Here is an 18,271-nt window from a genome sequence, read left to right on the forward strand (position 1 = left end):
TTTAGTCGTGCAGGTCACTTTATGTCTAATGAAAAACTTTTTTCCACTGTATGGATGGCAAAAGCTGTCTCCAGCTATCAAATACCGACAGGTGACACAATTGACACATTTATAGCAGCCATTACGTCGGCTCAGAAAATGTTGAGAGCTAATGGTGTTAGACATATTAGAGACATCAGTCTTGACAACCCAATCTTGGATATTCCGTCCTCTGGTATAGCATGGCATGCGTCGTCTATCACCAAGATTCAGATCCTGATCAGTACTCACTATTGGCCACAATTGCTTGGACACAGATTTGATCGAATTACTACACACATTGAAGTGATTAACCCACGGTAGACACTTGTCTGAGGTATTCACCCTATTAGTGTGTAATAAATCACTCCGGGATTTACCCAAAGCTTTCTCTTTGGCCGAAATTAAATGTGGCAAAGAATATCCTCTAGCCAAAAATGTATCAATCATGATGTCAATTTGGGCACATGCATCCTTGATATTACTGCAAATGCGACAAGCTCTAATAAACTGTGAGTAAGGAAGTCCGTATTTTAAGGATTTTGGGTGAAAACTGGTGGAGTGTAACAAAGTGTTTCTATCGGTATTCTTAATAAAAAGATTAGTGGAAATATGTTGATTCTCAATTGTAACCATAACATCAAGGAAATTAATAGACTTGTCACTGACATCACAGGAGAATTTAATAGGACTATCAGACCTGTTGTGTTCCTCTACAAATGACACTAACTGTTCTTTAGTACCTGTCCAAATCATAAATAAATCCTCTATATACCGAACGTAAAAAAATATTTTATCTGAAATATTGATGTTGCTGAAAAAAATATCCTGTTCTGCCCGGAACATGTATGAGTTGGCGTACGATGGGGCCACATTGGACCCCATCGCACAACCGGAGACTTGCAGATAAAAATGTCCATCAAAAATAAAAAAATTGCATGTCAATATAATTTCCAAGAGATCACAAAACAGGTCTATATCCGGTCCAATATATAAAGGATTATCAATTAGTAGATGGCGTACTGCAGCAATACCATCCGGATTGGGAATGATGGTATATAAGCTAGATAGGTCCAAACTACACAAAAAGCTATTACATGGAACAGTATCAATTGCTGCCAATTTGTTCAAAAAACTGGTCGTATCAAGTAAATAACCTGGATGTCCCAAGATGCACGGTTGCAACAGACTATCTAAATACACAGCAATTTTGAAATAGTGACTCCCGGGCAGCAATGATAGGACGTCCCGGAGGACAAGATGCATCTTTGTGTAACAGGCCATTTAGGTAGAAGAGCGTCACATAGTGACTGGGAAATGTGTCCATCATTGACTGCACGGGACAACCTTTTAGATAATTTCAAAGCAAATTCTGTGGTGGGGTCATGGTCCAACAATCTATATATTGAAGTATCGGCTAATTGTCGCATAATCTCTGATTTATAATCTGCAAGATCTTGAACAACGATTGCCCCGCCTTTGTCGGCGGGACGGATAATAATATCATTATAACTGGCAAGATTCTTAAGTGCCTGAAATTCAGCTGCAGATAGATTATTGGAACCATGTGCATAAACATGATTATTATCAATAGCTGTACCAACATTGTGTGTAAGCATGCGAGAAAAAGTTTTAATAGACATATTAGTAGTATAAGGATCAAAAGACGATTTTTTCTGCAATTGTGCAGGAAGAGGCTCACGTTCACTATTACCAAGATTACCAACATGGGCCTTAGAGCCATGAAAATGTTCATGTAAACAGAGTTGTCTATTTAATTTGTATTGTTCCACCTCCCATTTAAATTCATCAAAACGTACAGTAGGAACGAACGATAGTCCTAAACCAAGAACCTTCAGTTCAGTCCCTGTCAGAACACGAGAGGACAAATTGAAGATTACTTTCTCCTTTGAAGGGGTGGTCTTCCTGGCCTTCCTCGACCGCGTTTTGCGCCCCCCCCCGGCGCGTCCGCCGCCACAGATTTGCATGCGGGTCAGAACACCTAAAGGGATCGCTGCGGTAGTGTTGCTATTAGAAACATCATTATAATCAGAATCACTGGTGGTCGGGTTTTCAGGTAAAGAATAAGAGTCCTCCCTGGGCCTGTACGGTCGTCTCCTATTATGATATGGCCTCTTATTGCGCTCCGATCCTATCCATAGATAAACATTATTCTGGTCATAGTCAGCTGTTACTTTATTTAATTTATGACGCTTAAACTGAACCAAATCGTGCTTGTATACTGCAATCTGTTTATCCAGTTTCTCCAACCACTTAGTGTCCTTATCTGCTTCCAAAATACCATTAAATGAAGTTTCAAAGCTTTTAATTTTCTCACGTATCTCCGTCAGCTCCCTGCTTGCTTCTTCTATAACAAGTAACATGAGATCATAACTGCACTTATTCAGTATGGCAATCCAACGTTTACAGAACGTAGCATTATGTCTGCCAATAGTGGGGCAGTTTTTGACCCTAAAGCCACGTGGAATCATCTTCTCTTTATAATAATTACTTAGTGTCACCCCATGGTAATAAAAGTCCAGCTCACACTGTTTCAATTTTAAAATGTCACGAAACAAATGTTCCACAGATTTCTCTGTCTCATCACCAAAGGCATCTTTAAACCAGAATCCCATCAGCCTCAGATTCTGAAAAAGTCAAACTGGTACCTTTTGTAACTTTAGCCAAATTAATGGCTTCATATACTGCATCTTCAATGTGCTCACCTCCAATGTGCTCACCTCCCTCCGCCATGATTAAAAACACACAATGTGTGAAAAAGGAATCAGAGTCCTGATGATCAATCCAATGATAGAAATACAGGGTGCTATAGCCCAATTAGGGATGCCCCTGCGGCAAACCAAATATACAACACAGTCTGTGGGGCAGCACACCTTTTCATAAATGATAGTCCCGGTGCCAACCGTAGAAACTCCCCGGCAAGGAGTCCAAAATGAACAGCAAGTAATATCGGCAGCACTCGGCGGAATGAAGACACAAAGAGTCAGGATGAACTGCAACGTTTCGATGTGTATTTTATATCGTCATCAGGCAAACATAATACAATAACCAAACTCTGCTCACCTTATATCCCCACCATGTGTAGCACTAACCACGGCGTCCGGAAACAGGAAGTTTGACGCCCAGAAATGACGTCATCGCTCCCCGTCCGTAACCATGGTATCAACATGTAAACAATATAGTGAAAATAAAAACAGCAGCAACAGAGAGTATCGCACAGACTTAGGAAATTTCCTAAGTCTGTGCGATACTCTCTGTTGCTGCTGTTTTTTATTTTCACTATATTTACATGTTGATACCATGGTTACGGACGGGGAGCGATGACGTCATTTCTGGGCGTCAAACTTCCTGTTTCCGGACGCCGTGGTTAGTGCTACACATGGTGGGGATATAAGGTGAGCAGAGTTTGGTTATTGTATTATGTTTGCCCGATGACGATGTAAAATACACATCGAAACGTTGCAGTTCATCCTGACTCTTTGTGTCTTCATTCCGCCGAGTGCTGCCGATATTACTATATATATATATATATATATATATATATATATATATATATATATATATATATAATAAAAAAAAAAAAAAAAAATATATATATATATATATATATATATATATATATATATATATATATATATATATATATTATGTGTGTGTGTGCTAGGAAATTAGGAGAGCGCCACTGGTAAGTTAAAAAGTTATATCTTTATGGATAAAATGTAATAGTAACGTACATCTCAGTTATAGAAGACAAACACGGCATGAACTTAAAAACCGTCACGGCTCTGCTCTGCTCCGTCTTTTTAACTTAACAGTGCGCTCTCCTAATTTCCTAGCAACAATACCTTTCTGCTCCATTGGCTTGGAGCTGGATGTAGCTGCACGTGGAGGAGTTTTAAAAAAGCAGGAGAGGAATTAACTCTGGAAACATTCGGACTATTTGCGCAGAGACTGAGTATTTCAACATTAATATATATATATATATATATATATATATAGATATATATATATATATATATATATATATATATATAGATATATATAGATATATATAGATCTAGTTATATATATATAGATATATATATATAGATATATATAGATATATATATATATAGATATATATATTGTAGAGAAGAAATAAGACCTTTATCGCGCTATAAATAAACAGCTGCACCTTAGGGGAAGTACCCCCTGTTAGACGGGGTACTAAGGTTGTAAATAGGAATGGTGAGGTTTCCCCAGGGCGCTAGTGAATCCCTTTGGTATATCTAAAGTTATCACTTATAATGAAAATTCATATCTCACTTATACTGAAATTTCATAAAAAATAGATTATATTTATTTAATAAAATACAATGGAATACATTGTGTCACAATATGTCTACAGTGACCATCGACAAAGTTTTGTACAGATATTAATGTTGATAACAGTACATTTCAATCACAAAGCAACAGAATGATTGATCTTCCTCGAAGACAAGACAAAACACCGCTGTCTTAACCCAACGCGTTTCGTCCTACGGACTTCATCAGGGGTTGTACTTATACTCTAAACAATGCAGAAAGTATTTTATAAATATATCGTTTTAATAATCAACAATGTACTTATATTTTTTGCGGTTACAATTTATACATACCAAAGGATCACTATATGGATAAGCAACTTAACGTATCTTCAATGATACATAAAAACACTTAAAAGTGATATCGTACTAGATCTCACCACATGGAATATCTGTAAATTTAAACAATAGGAAAAACGAATGAGGAGGGGTGTAGGATAACAAAACTGAATAATAAACATATGATGTTTCCTTTTTGGTCTATGTTCACATTACACTCTAAATTTGGTCCATTGATTATGGGAATTTATTGTTTTCGTCACTTACAAGCTAGATGGAGCTATTCGAGATGTTTTATCATATTCATAATTTGTAAACTAAAACGGGGGGTGTATCTTGTCCAAATGATATATTTATACATACCCATTCAGCAGATGATTAGATGTTATTCATTCTACTGAGCCAAATTATGTTATTTCTGAAAGCAATTGTGTTTTAAACCTATAATGGAAAACACATTTCCAATATTATATGGGTATAATACACATTAAAAATGTTGACCCATAATTTTTCATACATACCAATTGCGTTGAAAATTAATAAATAGAGCAGCTTTTCACATCCAAGCGTGAATTTTACACAAATCAGAAAACTGTGAATGAACCTATGATGGAGCAAAATATGTAGAAAAAGAAAAATAAGGATATGGACTTTAATCCACTCCAGCTCTAATCTAGATAAATATCAATATGTACTAAAGAGTTCCACCGGTATTAATTCGTATCAAATATAAAAAGGACAAGGTAACATATATAAACCTTTATATCCATAATAAATTTTATAATGGGAATGGATGCCTTCATTAACCAAGAATCTGGGATTATTAGCCATACATCTGGCTAATAATCCCAGATTCTTGGTTAATGAAGGCATCCTTTCCCATTATAATTTGGCTCAGTAGAATGAATAACATCTAATCATCTGCTGAATGGGTATGTATAAATATATCATTTGGACAAGATACACCCCCCCGTTTTAGTTTACAAATGATGAATATGATAAAACATCTCGAATAGCTCCATCTAGCTTGTAAGTGACGAAAACAATAAATTCCCATAATCAATGGACCAAATTTAGAGTGTAATGTGAACATAGACCAAAAAGGAAACATCATATGTTTATTATTCAGTTTTGTTATCCTACACCCCTCCTCATTCGTTTTTCCTATTGTTTAAATTTACAGATATTCCATGTGGTGAGATCTAGTACGATATCACTTTTAAGTGTTTTTATGTATCATTGAAGATACGTTAAGTTGCTTATCCATATAGTGATCCTTTGGTATGTATAAATTGTAACCGCAAAAAATATAAGTACATTGTTGATTATTAAAACGATATATTTATAAAATACTTTCTGCATTGTTTAGAGTATAAGTACAACCCCTGATGAAGTCCGTAGGACGAAACGCGTTGGGTTAAGACAGCGGTGTTTTGCCTTGTCTTCGAGGAAGATCAATCATTCTGTTGCTTTGTGATTGAAATGTACTGTTATCAACATTAATATCTGTACAAAACTTTGTCGATGGTCACTGTAGACATATTGTGACACAATGTATTCCATTGTATTTTATTAAATAAATATAATCTATTTTTAATGAAATTTCAGTATAAGTGAGATATGAATTTTCATTATAAGTGATAACTTTAGATATACCAAAGGGATTCACTAGCGCCCTGGGGAAACCTCACCATTCCTATATATATATATATATATATATATATATATATATAGATAGATAGATAGATAGATAGATAGATAGATAGATAGATAGATAGATAGAGATAGATATATATATATATATATATATAGATAGATAGATAGATAGATAGATAGATAGATAGATAGATAGATAGATATATATATATATATATATATATATATATATATATATATATATATATAGATATATATATATATAGATATATATATATATATATATATAACACACACACACTGGCACTCCGGTCAATGAAAAGTCAGTCACACGGGCTTGTATGCAACGTTTCAGCGCTTTTGTCAAGCAGTATACATAATAAACACTTAGTTCTCACCACCATATATACCCGACACCAACACCATGCCTCGCGTCTGTTCCCAGCTTCCGGCCACTGTAGCCACCTCCCAGGAAATTACGTCTCGGCCCGATCACCATGGTAACCTTCACCAAATAACATACACCGTTCGTGATAACTGACAAATCTATACAAGATAAACAGCAGGGCTGTCATCCCATAGTTAACGTGTGTCCCAGAGCAAATTTCATTCAATAATAATATACAACATAGGTATGCATAAAAAATACCATAACATCAGAATATAATTCATTATCGTCAAACATCACTAGCAGCATGCCGATTTAAAACGGATAAAAGTACTACGACTGCTGGGTGTGGTTCATCAAATCGACAGTGTCTAGGTCGACAATGTTTAGGTCGACCACTATAGGTCGACAGTCACTAGGTCGACATGGATGGAAGGTCGACAGGGTTTCTAGGTCGACATGTGCTAGGTCGACAGATCTAAAGGTCGACATGAGGATTTTTTTTTTTTTTGTGTCATTTTCTTCGTAGAGTGACCGGGATCCCAAATTAGTGCACCGCGTCCCCTCGCATGGCTCGCTTCGCTCGCCATGCTTCGGGCATGGTGCCTTCACTCCGCTACCGCTTCGCTCGGCACACTTTACCGTTCCAATCGTAGTCCACGTGGATCGTTAAGTATGAAAAAATTCAAAAAAAGAAAAAAATGTGAAAAACTCATGTCGACCTTTAGACCTGTCGACCTAGCACATGTCGACCTAGAAACCCTGTCGACCTTCCATCCATGTCGACCTAGTGACTGTCGACCTTTAGTGGTCGACCTAAACATTGTCGACCTAGACACTGTCTATCTTCAGACCGGATCCCATGACTGCTAACTCTAACCATTCAAATAGATAACTTACAGGTAACATTGGATACCCAAGGATTCATTTAGCCCATTAGGAGATAAGGTGTTTAATTTAATAATCCACCTTGACTCCAATGGTAACAACCTGCGTGCCCTATCACCACCCCTCGTGAGGATGGGTACATGGTCGATAATGCGGTAACGTAATGTTAACAGGTTATGCTTAGCCGTAGCAAAGTGCCTTGCTACCGGCTGTTCACTCGTGCCCGAGGCTATTGCTGCTGGGTCATTCTCTCTTTGAAAGTACATTCAGTTTTGCCTACATATAGCATGGCACAGGGACAGGTGATGGTATAAATCGCAAAACGGGTAGTGCATGTCAGAAAATTTTTAATCTGGAATTTGTAACCTGAAAATGGATGACAAAATGTCGCCCCAGTCAATAAATAGCTGCAGGTGGTACAATGAGGGCATTAAAAACAACCATTTTTTGGTTTGCCCAAAAATGTCTGTTTCTGCTTTTTACCCAACTGTGTGACATCATTATGGACCATAAAATCCCTAATGCTTTTTCCTCGTTGATAGCATGTCATTAGAGGGGTTTGCTCCAAAAATTTAAACTCTTTATCAGATGTTAAAATTGGCCATAAGCGTTTCGCCTGCCCAGCTATTTCAGAGGACATATGGTTAAACTTATTAACCCAAATGTGCCTTTTGAGTGTTTTTTTCTTTGTTTTATACGACAGCAATTGATCGTACGGGATGGCTAAGGCTCTTTGCTTAGAATTGTGTAAAATAGACTTGCTGTAACCCCTTAGTAGAAACTTATTGTACATCTTGTCCAATTGTTCAATCCCTTTTGTTCTATCACCTGATATACGCAATGCTCTCAAAAACTGGGAAAAAGGCAGGGCGCTTTTTAAAGCCACAGGATGCACACTGCTAGCTACAAGGATATTATTTCTGTCAGTGCTTTTAGTAAATAATGAGGGTACTAATCTATCGCCAGTTTTTGTCAGTGTGACATCAAGAAAATTCACACTGTTCTCATCAAGGGTATACGTCAATTTTACCGGGTTGTCCCTCCCATTATGATCAATAAGATCTTTAAAGTCCTGTGCTGTGCCCTGCCATATGATGAACAGATCATCAATATAGCGATAGTAGGCAAAGATATTAGCGGCTATGGCTTGATCATCAAAAAACAGTTCTTGCTCGATGGCAAACATAAAGGCATTGGCGTACGATGGGGCCACATAGGACCCCATCGCACAGCCAGATACCTGCAGATAAAATACACCATCAAAAGTAAAATAATTTCTAGTAAGAACCAGTTGTAATAACTCAAGAAACAATTCCAATGTCGGGCCCTTATACAAAGGGTTATCAACAAGCAGATGTTTCACAGCCTGCACACCCATCTGGTGGTGTATGCAAGTATACAGGCTACTTACATCCACCGAACATAACACACACCCAATGGGTAGAGGAGGCAATTCTCTCAGTGACTTTAGAAGGGTATTAGTATCCTTCAAAAATGTAGGTCTAGCCTGTACGCAGGGTTGCATTAATGAGTCTAAATAGACAGAGATGAGTTGGTATAAAGAACCTCTAGCGGCAATAATAGGCCGCCCTGGAGGATGGACCGGATCCTTGTGTAATTTGGGAATTATATACAACAACGGTCTAATAGGAAATTGTACCTCCAATGCTTTTCTCAAAACAGAAGTAATAAAACCCTGTGTACATGCTGAATTCAACAAAGTATCCAGCTCCAATTTAAAGCTCATAGTAGGGTCACCATTTAACTTCTTATACGTCGAAGTATCGCTTAGCTGTCTAGCCACTTCAGCCCTATAATCGCCTAAATCTAACACAACCAAAGCACCACCTTTATCAGCTTGTCTAAACACTACATCATCATACGAAGCTAAATTTATTTTAATGCTTTTCTCTCTTTAATAGACAAATTATGATACATAGGTTTTTTGCTAGAGGGATGGTTAGCTACAGCTGTGTCAAACATTCTGGTAAACGTTTTCAAAGATGCATTAGAATTCACTGGATCAAAACCAGATGACGGCTGAAGTCTTTGTAATTGTAAGGGAATGTCTGAGGAAACCTGAGGCTGATCTAAGAAATAGTGCTTAAGTCTAATACTCCTGTTCAACTTGAAAAGTTCCACTTTCCACTGGGTATTGTCAAATGGTACAGTGGGCACAAAGGATAATCCTCTTTTCAGGACTGATAACTCACATTCAGTCAATGTCCTATGTGATAAGTTAAATATTAGGTCTTGCGACCCTTCGGTGGTTTCTTTCCTCTTCCTTTCCCTTTCGTTTTGTTTTCCTCGCCTTGTTCGTTTGAACTGTGGCCTAAAAAACGGGCTCTTGTGCGTATTGGTGACACCCGACCTTTGCTTCTAGAAGATTGTAAACTCTCTCCTTCACTTTCTGTTGTACTTGTATCATCCGAGAATCGTGCTCTTTGCAGAGTGCGTCTAAATAATGGCCTTCGGTCAGAGCTAGGGTACGCTCCTGTTAACCATGCATATACGCGTTGCTGTTCATAGTCAAGATCTTCCATACGTTTTTTTCTCAGTCTTAAATTTAATCAAATCATTCTTGTATGTTTCAAACTGGGAGCTTAATTTAGCCAACCAATCGCACTGTTTATCTGCCACTAATGCTGGTAAATGCATGCTTTCAAAAGCACTGATTTTTGCCTTAGATGTTTCAATTTCTCTTTTCGACTCATCAATGATTAGGAGTAACAGATCAAAAGAACATTTATTTAAAATAGATGTCCATTTACGGCAAAAATCAGCACTATGGCGTCCTATAGTTGGGGAGTTTTTTATCCTAAACCCCCTCGGGATCTTTTTCTCTTTATAATAATTAGACAACGTTAAGCCGTGATAGAAATAGTCTGTCTCTCTCTCTTTTTCAGACGGAATAAATCATTATATAGATCCTGCGGTGCTGCAATTTTCCTGTGTTGCTCTATATCATCAGAAAACAAAATAGCTTCAGCTTCAGATTCCTGTTTCCAAAGCTATCCTCTGTTGTAATGTCTCAGGCTTATCAGCTGACATCGTTGCTAGAGATGCACTACCAAGACCACGGTATCCTCGGGCACGAGTGAACAGCCGGTAGCAAGGCACTTTGCTACGGCTAAGCATAACCTGTCAACATTACGTTACCGCATTATCGACCATGTACCCATCCTCACGAGGGGTGGTGATGGGGCACGCAGGTTGTTATTTCACTCTCCCTCACTCCATGACTGAGATTTCGGTGCCATTTTCTCACATAGCTGCGTCTGGTCTCCAGGACTGCTGGGCTAAGTCCGCCTGCCTCATCAGCGCTGTGATTTTACAGTCACTTAAGTATTCTACATGTCATTTTAGACAGTGTTAGTTAAGAACAAGTGTGCTTCTGCCTGAACATTTAGTACAAGTGTTCTGAGATATACATCCAGTATCTACTGTGCATTGTTACATCTGTGTATACATATATTTATATGTGATTTTAATAGTCCAGTGCAGTTTTAATGTTTGAATTAATTTATGCATTGTAACTGTGACTGAGTGTGCCTGTAGCTGGTGTGTGTATTTCATTAGTGTATCCCACCTATTGCTATCACTGTATTCTGTACCCTGGTGGGGCTAGGTGCGTCAGGGTCTCATATATAGTGTTACACAGTATATACTATTTAGTGTGTTTTTACTGTGTGTTTCAGTCACATCATACCGCTTTAATCCTCTGTTTGTGTCACATAACATAAGGGGGTTATTTGCAGGTATTGTTTTTGTCTGGCTATTTTGTACTGTTTAGCTCTGCAGCTACATCTACTATCATGTCTGCCACGCAGGGTGGGAAATCCGCGGGCACTTAAGCATCATGTAGGGCGTGGACCATGGATTTACCTGAGTGGGAAGTTATAACTGATGGTTTGCCATACATCTCCCAGTCAGCCTGCAGCTCCCGTAGTCACTCAGGAGCCACCTTGGCAAGCGTTCTCTAGTATGTTGCATATGCTGGTGTCACGTCTTATGCCCCCTGTGGTACCTCCTGTGCCATTGCAATCACAGGATCAGAGGAATTATTTATTGAAAGAACTCTGTTTAGGACACGTGGGCACTCGCTGAAGCTGGAGGAGAGAAAATTCTGCACGCAACGGAGGAAAAGGTTCTTCACTGTTAGGGCAATAAGGATTTGGAATTCCTTGCCAGGGAAGGTGGTAATGGTGGACACTGTAAATGCATTTAAAAGGGGATTGGATGAATTTCTGATTGAAAAGGATATCCAAGGTTACAACATTTAAAATATTGAAGTGGTTAATCTGGGCGTAAAATGATTTGCAGTTGTTAACTAGCCATAAAACGTTCTTCAGTAGGTACTTTAAAATCAACTCAACTTAATACAAAATCCAGGTTGAACGCGAAGGGCATTTTGCCTCATTTCAACCTCGAATACTATTTTACTATGTAGATTGTCCCTATAGTTAATCCACCCTGGGCAGACACTCTGTCTACCCAGATACAACAATTAAATCAATCTTTGGTGGTACAAAAGCCTACCTCATTCCCTGCTGGGGTCAAGAGGTCATCTAAGCGGGCCGCTTCCTCCTCACAATCCACTAACATTTCAGATAATTCTTCTGATGAAGATGGGGCATATAGTGATCCGTCAGACACTGAATCAGTTACTTCTGATGAGGAACCTACAACTCGGGTTGATGTCCCTGACCTAGTGGAGGCTATTAATCTGGTTCTACAAATTGATGATGAGGTAAGTCCCACTACTGCGTCTAAGAAACCTGATAAGTTTAAACGTCAGAAGGTTGCGAAAGTAGTCTTACCGCATTCTGACCATTTAATTGACATATGTCAGGAATCCTCGTCCTCTCCGGGAAAGAAATTTCCCCCTGTCTAAAAAGATGCTAGCTCGTTATCCCATCCTTGCTAAGTTGAGTAACAAATGGGAAAATCCACCGCCGTAGAGTCTCTCATGTCGCCCGTCTTGTGGTGTCATCTACTCTGCCTGTCAGCACTGTCACCTCACTGAAGTTGCCGACATATAAGCGTGTGGAGGGATGCCTGAAGTCGATTTACTCCCTTGCCGGGACTGTACATAGATTTGAGCCTCCTGGGCCGCTAGAGGAATTGAAGCATGGGTTCAGGCATTGGAGGAAGAGCTACCTCAGGATATATCTGACACGGCCAGACAATATCTGTCTCATATTACAACCGCCTGCCGCTATATTCTGGAGGCGTCCTCGGAGGCTGGTGTTATGGCGGCCAAGGCGTCTACCACGTCTATACTGGCTCGCCGTATTCTGTTAAGGTCCTGGAAGGTGGACCTGGACTCCAAAAAGACCCTGGAGGTGTTCCCTTTTAAGAGAGACATCCTCTTTCGGGAGTATCGGAACAAAATTTTGACGGACTTGGCGTCTGCCAAGACTGCGTTTCTCCCAAGTACTACTCCTTCTGCTCGGAAGGCTGAGAGTACCACTTTTCGTTCCTTTCATCCTCCAGAAGAGCGAAGGGTCAGACGTACTCGAGACAGGCTCTTACTTCCAAAGCCACTAAGCCCAAATCTTAACAATCCTGGGCTGCCTGTCAGCCTGCTTACAAACAGGACAAGCCTGCTGCATGACGGGGCGGACCTCCTCCTGGGGGATCCCAGGGTGGGAGACCAACTTCTACAATTCGCCCAGACACATGGGTGCGAGAAGTTGTCTCTTTCAAGAGACGTCCCCCTCGCCAGTTCTGAACGACTATTCTTCCTTCGTATCGGTTGAAAGCGCAGGCTCTACACCTGGTTGTACGATCCCTCCTGGACACAGGAGTGGTAGTACCGGTACTTTTGTCCCAGCTAGGCAGAGGATACTACTCAACTCTGTTTCTAGTCCCGAAACCCAACGGGTCCTTCCGGCCTATATACAGTCTCAAATCTTTGAACAAATTTGTGAGAGTGTCAAAATTCTGTATGGAAACCCTGCGCTCTATTGTGCTGGCCATGGAACCCGAGGACTATATGGTATCCATGGACATACAAGATGCTTACCTGCATATACTTATTGCCATTTTGCATCAGCAATAACTGCGGTTTGCAATTGGCAACCTACATTATCAATTCCAGGCTCTGCCATTTGGATTAGCCACGGCCCCTCTGCTTTTCACCAAGGTCATGGCCGTGATGACTGATCTTTTTCGCCGTCAGGGTATCGGGATCCTGCCGTCTCTGGACGACTTGCTGATCCTGGCGAACTCCCAAGAGGTTCTCCTCCAACATCTGGAACTGACGGTACAATTCCTGCAAGCCCACGGGTGGCTCATCAACTGGAAGAAGTCCTCGCTGGTTCCTGCTCGGAGCATGGTGCACCTGGGGGCACTGCTGGACACGCACAGCCAAAGACTGTTTCTGTCTCCGGAGAAGGTCCTGAAACTTCAGGACAAGATCAGATGCTTCCTCTCTCACCAGAGAGTGTTGATAAACTCCGGTGATGCAAATACTAGGCCTCATGGTGTCTGCTTTCGACATGGCAGAGTACGCTCAATTTCATTCTCGCCCTCTGCAGAGGTTGATCCTTTTCGAAGTGGGACGGCTTGCCTCATCGGGTCAGGTCTCAAATGATCTCCTTGACTCCGGAGGTCTGTCTGTCACTGAGCTGGTGGCTACAGGATGGGCAGCTGAGCAGGGGCTGTCCCTTCTGGATCCCCGACTGGGTCCTACTGACTATGGACGCCAGCCTGCAGGGTTGGGGTGCGGTGTTAGAGCAGCACTCTCTCCAAGGTCGGTGGACCAAGGAGGAATATCCCGATAAACATTCTGGAATTGTGGGCAGTTTTCAATGCCTTGACTCTTGCCCTGCCTCTGATACAGAACAGGCCTGTTCAAGTACAATCCGACAACGCCACCACGGTGGCATACATAAATCATCAAGGCGGCTTTCGAAGCCGCATGGCAATGTTGGGAGTGTCAAAAATCCTTTGTTGGGCGGAACGCCATCTGCCAGCAATATCGGCAGTGTTCATTCCTGGAGTCCTCAACTGGGAAGCGGGCTTCCTCAGTCGTCGGGACGTTCACGCCGGAGAGTGGAGTCTTCATCCGGAAGTCTTTCAACTCCTAGTGTACAAGTGGGGCCTACCAGATGTAGACCTGATGGAGTCTCAACACAATCGCAAGGTTCCGGTCTTCGTATCAAGGACAAGGGATCCTCAAGCAGCGTTTGTGGACGCACTGGCAATTCCATGGAACTTTCGGCTGCCATACGTGTTCCCTCCAGTGTCACTCCTACCCAGGGTACTACGGAAGTTCAAGCAAGAAGGAGGAATATTACTTCTAGTGGCTCCAGCGTGGCCCAGATGGCATTGATTCTCAGACCTGCAGGGTCTCGGTAGCGCTTCCTCTTCTACTTCCTCAATGCCCAGACCTCCTCGTTCAGGTCCCTTGAGTCTACCCAGACCTGGCCAGGCTGGCTTTGACGGCGTGGCTCTTGAAGCTTCACTCCTGAGGACCAAAGGATTCTCCGAGGCGGTTATCCAAACTATGCTGAAGGCCCGCAAACCGGCTCTCGCATAGATTTATTATAGGGTCTGGAATTCTTACTCACCTGGTGTGCTACTAAGAATTACGATGCATACAAATTCAGCGCTGCCAGACTTATTTGGCTTTTCTGCAACAAGGTCTAGACTTAGGCATTTGCCTTGCCTCCCTCAAGGTTCATATATCTGCCTTGTCTGTATGATTTCAGAGAAAAATTGTGTCTATTCCTGACGTTCATACTTTCAGTCATGGTGTTTTACGGATTCCCTCCTGTGGCTCCATGGGATCTATCTGTTGTGTTGAATGCCCTACAAGTGTCTCCATTTGAACCTCTTGAGTCTGTGGACCTTAAATATCTTACACTTAAGGTCATGTTTCTGCTGGCTATTGCCTCTGCTAGGAGGGTGTCTGACTTAGGCGCTTTGTCCTGTTGTCCACTCTTTCTGATTTTTTCACCGTGACCGGGCAGTTCTTAGAACTCGCCCTGGTTATTTACCTAAGGTGGTGTCATCCTTCCATCTTAACCAAGAGATTGTGGTTCCTGCTTTTATCTATTCTGGTTTGTCCTCCAAAGTGCTATCTTTGGATGTGGAACGGGCTCTCCGTAGTTACGTGGCTGGTCTGTGAATGATGAAACATTGGCCAGATGGATTAGAATGGTGGTTGCACAAGCATATGCACAGGCTGGTCTTCCAGCTCTTGCTGCTATTAAATCCCATTCTACTCGGTATGTTTGACCTTCTTGGGCGGCCCGCCGAGGCGCGTCCACTGAACAATTGTGCAAGGCGGCTACGTGGTCTTCAGTGAACACGTTCATTAGGTTCTATTCCTTTTGATACTTCCACCTCCCAGGATGCTTCCTTTGGACGCCGGGTTCTTGTGCCCGCTACAGTGCGTCCCCTCCCATGAGGCACTGCTTTAGGACATCCCCGGTGTATTCCTTTTGGAACACAGTGTACCCTGCTGCAGAAAAGGAGATTTATGGTAGACTTACCATAGTTAAATCTCTTTCTGCAAGGTACATTGGGTTCCACAGGGCGCCCACCCTGATGCACATAGCTTCTTTGGGTTTGTATGGCATTAGCCGCTGGTCCCTTCTCCTGTCGTGAGAATGTAATTCTATGTGACTAACATCTGCCTTCTCTTTCACCTGCTACTGCATTCGACTGGATAACGAAACTGAGCTACAGTGTTCGAAGGCGGGGTTAGTTAGGAGGCGGTGCAAGGCATCCTGGGAACAGTCCAAGCTTTAGCCTGTTGGTGCCTCGGATCAAGATCCAACTCTACACCCTGATGTATATGGTTTGCTAGAAGTCCTTTTTCCCTATAATGGGAATGAAGATCATTCTTTAACTTTTTAAAAGTTAGAAACACTGTTGTTTTAACAGCTTAATATCTTCAGACTTAATTTTCTGTTACCTTTTCGTGGGATAACTGTATATAACAGTACTATTTTATTTACTGTTGCAGATTATTGATGAAATCTTGAAACTTAATGAAGATCCAAAAGTGCACGGGCTGGTTCTCCATTTGGCTGAACCCAGTGTTAGAGTACTTAATGCAGTGAGACCGGACAAAGACGTGGATGGGTAAAAATATACGTAGACTTAGTTTTGTCTTATTTATTTTCAATATTTTCTGCCTCATTTGTCTATCTGGTAGGGAGTGGGATTCTTGTCCTGTGCCATCCCATCTCCACTCATTTGTAGTGTGAAGAAATGTGCTGTTTCCCACCATATTCATACAATTGACGGAAACAGCTCAGTATATTTAGGGAGCTCAGCTACTGAATGAATTCTTAGGGGCCTACTCATTATTGGGACCATGTGGCCACTGATAATTAAGTATCCAGCTCACTGTGAATTGCAGCGGCGGATACTTAGGTACCCAGAGCTATTCAATATTGCTAAATTGCAGGGACAGCTGCTTCGAAAAGCTGCCGTCCCAGCAATCCGTATCACTGGGAAATGGCAGTGATGCACGCCGGTTCCCAACCTACAGACTGAGGTTATGCATGCGCACAGACCACGGTCGCGCTGTGACGAGGAAGGGATCCGCTCTTATCCCTTTTCGCAACCCCTTGACCTCCTTCCCAGCAGGGTTATGAGAACCAGCACCAAGTGAAAGCTATTTCTGTAGCAGTGATACTGATTGTGCGGCAGCTGCTTTCCGGATCAGCTGCCCCTGCACTTGGACAGTAGCAGAAAGAATTTAATGAAAGGAGATTGTTGTCGATAACCCAGAATTAATTTTGTTTTTTTCCCTTCAACTGTATGTTATATACATATATATATTTTTTTGTTTGTTTTTACCTTCAGTGTCACTGATGTCAACTTGGGGAAGATGGTCCGTAGCAATGCTGAAGAAGGCTTTATTTCCCCTACAGCCAGTGGTGTCATAGAACTGATAGAACAAATGGGTAAGGCCTATATATTGATTCAGTATGGTTTACTGGCAGACTGGATGTCAGCTGTCCATATCCTGACAGTGGCATCCCAGCCGCTAGAATACCAGCAGTGGGACAAGTGCTAAGAGTCCCCTTGCAGGCTCGGTTGCTTGCTGCGCTTGTCACAGGATCCATTCCCACTCTATGGGTGTCGTGGACACCCAGAAGTGGGAATAGCCCTGGTGCGCTGGGATTCCGGCTGGTGGCATTGTTGGCTGGTGGGATTCCGGCGTCTGTATGCTGACCGCCGGGGATCCCGACAGCCGGCAAATTAAACTCGTGCCCTATTTACCTAGTTTTTGTGTTGCTTAACCATAAAGAACAGATTAGCTAAGTATTCAGTAACTCGCTTTAAGAAAGCCATTTGTTGTATACCTTTTTAAAATGAAGATAAATGTATATACTCCAGGAGTAATGACATTTTTGTGATTTCAATGTAACCTTTCCTGGACAAAAAGGGCTCTTGTTTTGTAGCATATTTAGAAATAAAAAAATGTCTGTCGTACCATATATGGTAGGCATTTCCAACCTCGATCCTCAAGGCACAGCGATTTAGTGGTATCCAGGTTTGAGCACAGATGGTTAAATCAAAATAACTGTGGTCACTAAAACCTGGACTGTTAGTATGCCTTGAGGACCAAGGTTTGGAATGCCTGATTTATGGAAACTTGGACAAGTGGAAAAATATAGTTTACAAAAAATTGGGGAGACCCCATAGGTTA

The 18,271-nt window shown here is 41.4% G+C and overlaps 1 protein-coding gene across 2 annotated transcripts in view; it reads left to right on the forward strand.

Moving 5' to 3' along the window:
- MTHFD1L (methylenetetrahydrofolate dehydrogenase (NADP+ dependent) 1 like) overlaps nt 1–18,271 on the forward strand; it is a 598,574-nt gene that overhangs the window by 53,291 nt on the left and 527,012 nt on the right. For both annotated transcript variants that reach the window (XM_063917907.1, XM_063917906.1), the window contains exons 5-6: nt 16,574–16,692; nt 17,422–17,522. In XM_063917907.1, coding sequence (XP_063773977.1) covers nt 16,574–16,692; nt 17,422–17,522 — 220 coding nt within the window. The remainder of the gene's footprint in view (nt 1–16,573; nt 16,693–17,421; nt 17,523–18,271) is intronic.

This window comes from Pseudophryne corroboree, chromosome 4 (genome assembly GCF_028390025.1).
Source record: "Pseudophryne corroboree isolate aPseCor3 chromosome 4, aPseCor3.hap2, whole genome shotgun sequence".
Taxonomy (NCBI): Eukaryota; Metazoa; Chordata; class Amphibia; order Anura; family Myobatrachidae; genus Pseudophryne; species Pseudophryne corroboree.